This window comes from Alligator sinensis, unplaced genomic scaffold (genome assembly GCF_000455745.1).
Source record: "Alligator sinensis unplaced genomic scaffold, ASM45574v1 scaffold966_1, whole genome shotgun sequence".
In the NCBI taxonomy this organism is placed as follows: Eukaryota; Metazoa; Chordata; order Crocodylia; family Alligatoridae; genus Alligator; species Alligator sinensis.
The window spans coordinates 172,480-176,631 of record NW_005842161.1 but is presented as its reverse complement, the minus strand read 5'-3'; the positions used below and the strand labels follow the sequence as shown (position 1 = coordinate 176,631).

Below are 4,152 nucleotides of genomic sequence, written 5' to 3'. Positions count from 1 at the left end.
GCAGGAGTCTTTCCTAGAGAATTCTGTGGCAGGAGAAAAAAGGAGACAAACAGTGGAAGCATTCACGCTCTGGACTCTGGAGCCATGCAAAAGTGATGGCTCCAGCCAGAGCCCACGCTGATATGCCAGTGAGCTTAGAGAATTCACTGTGCATGTGGAGCTCTAGCAGGAGCCATGCTGACATGGCTTAATACCAGGCTTAATACTAGGAAAAACTCCTTCACAGTCAGAGTGACCAGATGGTGGAATAAACTCCCTCCAGAGGTGTTGCAGTCACCTACCCTGGAGGTTTTCAAGAGGAGAGTGGACAGTCACCTTGCTGGGGTCACTTGACGCCAGTTGTCTTCCTGCCTGGAGTGGGGGGGCTGGACCCGATGATCTGCAAGGTCCCTTCCAGCCCCTAACATCTATGAATCTATGACTGTATGACATGCCTATGACAAGCGGTTCATATGGGCTTTAAAGGGTGCATCCAGGCTGCAGGCTGTAGATTGAGCAACACTGTTCTAACTAATGTAATGGATACCAGAAAAGCTGTCTCCAACCGCCAAGGAATAAAGATAGCAGATATCCACAGATTCAAAGCAGGTAAGCTATCCATCCAATCAATACAAAATCAAGGTCCCAGGAGGGCAGGAAGTCCCAGACCAGGGGTAAAGTTTGGATGAGTCTTTCAGGAAATTTTGTCACCTGCAATGCAAGATGATGTGACCTTGGATGAGAGGATGATTAGCAGAGGCAATTGTTAGATGTGGTCTGACTGAACTGAAGGACAATACTAATTGCTTTACTCAAAGTAAACAGTCTTATATTGATGAAATTGGAGCTGTTGGTGGAGAAAACTGCTGCTTCACTGCCTAGATAGAAACCTTCTTTCATTTAAAGAAGCCTGGGCTAGTGCTTCCTCTGCAATGGAACACTTAGCATCTGTTGTTGTGATGTTTTGTAAAAAAGGTCCACTCCTGGAAACCCTCATCTGTGAAATATGCTATGGAGCACCATCACACTGAAGGACCACTAGCGATTATACAATCTTTGGTTAAGAGCATCTGGCCCTTGGTGCTGTTGAGAATGCAGGTTTTTTTGCATACAGAAGGCAGTGATCCTACGGCAGACCAGTATAGCCACAGCTGATAGGGCTAGTAAGGCTAGCTGACAGGGCTAGAGGTGGGGGTTACCAAGTGGGATGTTCTATACAGGCCCCTTATGGTATCCCTCAAGGATTCCTCCCTTTGCTCTCTAGCAGACTCCCATGGTAAGACCTATGGAGATGAGGAGCCACATTCTCAGGTGCAGTTTGTCTGAGATCAGTACCAAGTCCATCTGACAGCTGTGGGCAATAAAATGGAATTATGCATGGGCTGCAGTAATTATCTGCTTTATGCTGTCAGGAATGGGACATACAGGAGTCCCAAGGCCACATATAGCACCTCAAAAGATGCAGCTATACAAAAGAATCCCATCTCACAGGTAGGGGGTGCCAGGACACCAAGGGTAGAGCCGGCATTACAATCTCCTAAAGAATCAAGCAAACATTTAATACATTTTGCTTTTTTCAACCTGAAAAGATAGGATGCTTTTCTTGCTATTCTTTTCATAGGTGGTAAACATTATTTCCAAAAGATCATATGGAAAAATTAGGAGGGAGAGGCCTATCATTTTGCCTCTGCTCAATACAGAAAAGCAACTTACTTTAGTAGCTTGATATTGCACATAATAAGCTCCTTCCAATTAACAAAAATCATAGCCACTTCCTTTTCTGTGAGCAGCTCAGATTCTATCAGTGGTTTCTGGAAAATCTGTAGATGAAAAAAATGAATCAATTTAGAAAGTGTAATGTTAAGTATGTTGAAAGCAACTGACTGCTGTTCACAGTTTCAACTTAGAGAGCTGCCAACTTTACACCAGAGAAGCAAGTGATACTGCCTGGAACAGATTTCAAAGGTTCTGCAAGCTTTCCTGATAAGATGCCTGTGAAGAGTGTATCACATTACAAGGTATAATCTAAACTTGACTCAGTGATGTTAATTGCAGACTAGCTAATCTCTATTTTAACCCTTATGAATTTTATTTAGCACTAGTCGTCTCTTGCCAAATACCTCAGTAAACATATAGAGTAATCTACTTTGGTCCCTACTCTACTTTGAAGAAGTCTATTTGGATTTCTGACCCACGGGCTTGAATTCTGATTTATCTGATCACATATCTTGCTTGTATATCTTGCCCACCTAGTGAGAGGAGGCCTTTCCTTCAGTTCAGATCATTTATTTTCAGTGTCCACAGGGCTTCTATTTTCCCTGCATGAAAGAGGCACATAATAATGTTTAAAAATTGGATTTTGGCACTGAAAAGGTGACCACTGAGTGTCACTGCTGAACAATGAGTACAATGAGTTCTAATAGGTTCATAACATCTGTTCTCAACCTTTTTAGACTCAAGGCACCCCTCGGAAAATGCCAGCTTGTAGCTTTCAATTGTTTTTTGAATACAGAAAAATAACAGAGTAATTCTTCTGCTACAAAGAACTCAGAAAGACCACAACAGGTCTTTTGGCAAGGTTAGAATGTTGTTGACACTAGATTCCTATTGGAAATTTCTGGGTTTATCTTATGAATCGTGTAGGTGTTTGTACACCTAACAAGACCAATCTTGCACAGCATCCCACAGTACCTTTACAAGGTTTTCATGGCACCCCAGGTGCCATGGCACACTGATTGTGAATCACTGGTTTATAAGTTAGAAGTTAAAACTCAGGATCAAGAGCAAAAAGCTTGTATTAAAACAGTAGATGTTAATTTTAATGCCCGAATACTGAAAACAGGAAGCTCAACATATTCATAGATACTAAAAATCCCATTCAGTTCTTTCCTACCATGTCAAACATGAGAGGGATTTCAAAGAACTTTATTTGATGAAACTACTGCTCGAGATTGTTTCAAAAAACAAGCGACTAAAGATTGGCTTATGAAGACATGTTTAGAACCTCTGAACAAACAGCCAGACCATCAAAACAGCTGAGTGCCCAGCAGCTCCAATGGGGCCTATATGAGGTGGTTGGTGTTTAATAATTCTGAAAGCCAGCTTAGTCTGTAGGTATCTGGACATGGATTTAAGATCTTAGTATTAGGTACTCACTTTTGAAAACTTCAGCTATTGTTCTTACCTCTGTGACTAACTGCAGATCATTCACATAGTTCTCTTCTGTTACAATAAGTTCATGGATATACCCTTGCCTTTTTCTTTCCGTAGGTGTCAACATATCCAGGAGATGTAAATCTGCACACCCTGGAATACACAAAAGGGACAGAGAATTCACTGGGGGATATTTAGAAACTGAATCAAACTGAAACTGTGGTAGTTCAAATAAGGTTTAAATGATAATCACTGCCTGCTCATTTAAATCAGCAATCATTTACATATATTAGTATAAAACTCTAGTGTTCTATCTTTTCTGTACTTGAACAATCAAAATGCCTCCATAAAAATCACAGTCCTGCTATTGTGTGTTTATTATTTCCCTTTTCCAAATTACAACTAATGAAGAAAAACAAATGAATGAAGACCTGCTTAAAATAAAAGTCCATAGGCTGAAGACTACTGAATTATTAGTTTTGGTGGGTATCATCGCACAAACTGGTTATCACAGAATTGTTCCATGGAAACTGCCCATATGCATGTTCTTACCCTGTGATAAATATAAGCTAACCAGAGCATTTTACTCCTCCTTTACTCCTTTACTGAGGACTAAGCTGCCATGGGCTAGCTTCCACTTACTGCAGGGTAAAAGTCAGCACAAAGGAAATTTAAAACGAAGCATCCTACATGGGATTAGCTCAGGGGCAGGCAATTATTTTGAGCAGAGGGCCACTTACTGAGTTTTGACAAGCCATCGAGGGCCACATGACAGGCAGCCAGGGCCAGATAAATATTAATTTTCTAAATTTTTTAGGAGCCCCGTGGGCCAGACAGAATGGCCTGGCAGGCTGTATCCGGCCCCCAGGCTGCATTTTGCCCACCCCTGGATTAGCCCCACACTCACTGCAAAGCATCTTTATGTTTGTGTGCCCGTGCCATAAGTTTCAGGCACAAGGACAAAAAGTGCTACTGTTGATCTTAACAGTTGTGGCAAGGCATACAACAAACAGAATAATA

General features: G+C 41.6%; 1 protein-coding gene across 1 annotated transcript in view; it reads right to left on the bottom strand.

The window, feature by feature from the left end:
* The window catches only part of ITSN1 (intersectin 1), a 174,132-nt gene that overhangs the window by 16,502 nt on the left and 153,478 nt on the right, over window positions 1-4,152 (bottom strand). Inside the window, exons 29-30 of the mRNA XM_025206536.1 lie at window positions 3,164-3,285; window positions 1,693-1,799 (exon numbers count right to left, since the gene is read on the bottom strand). Of these exons, the coding sequence (XP_025062321.1) occupies window positions 1,693-1,799; window positions 3,164-3,285 (229 nt within the window). The remainder of the gene's footprint in view (window positions 1-1,692; window positions 1,800-3,163; window positions 3,286-4,152) is intronic.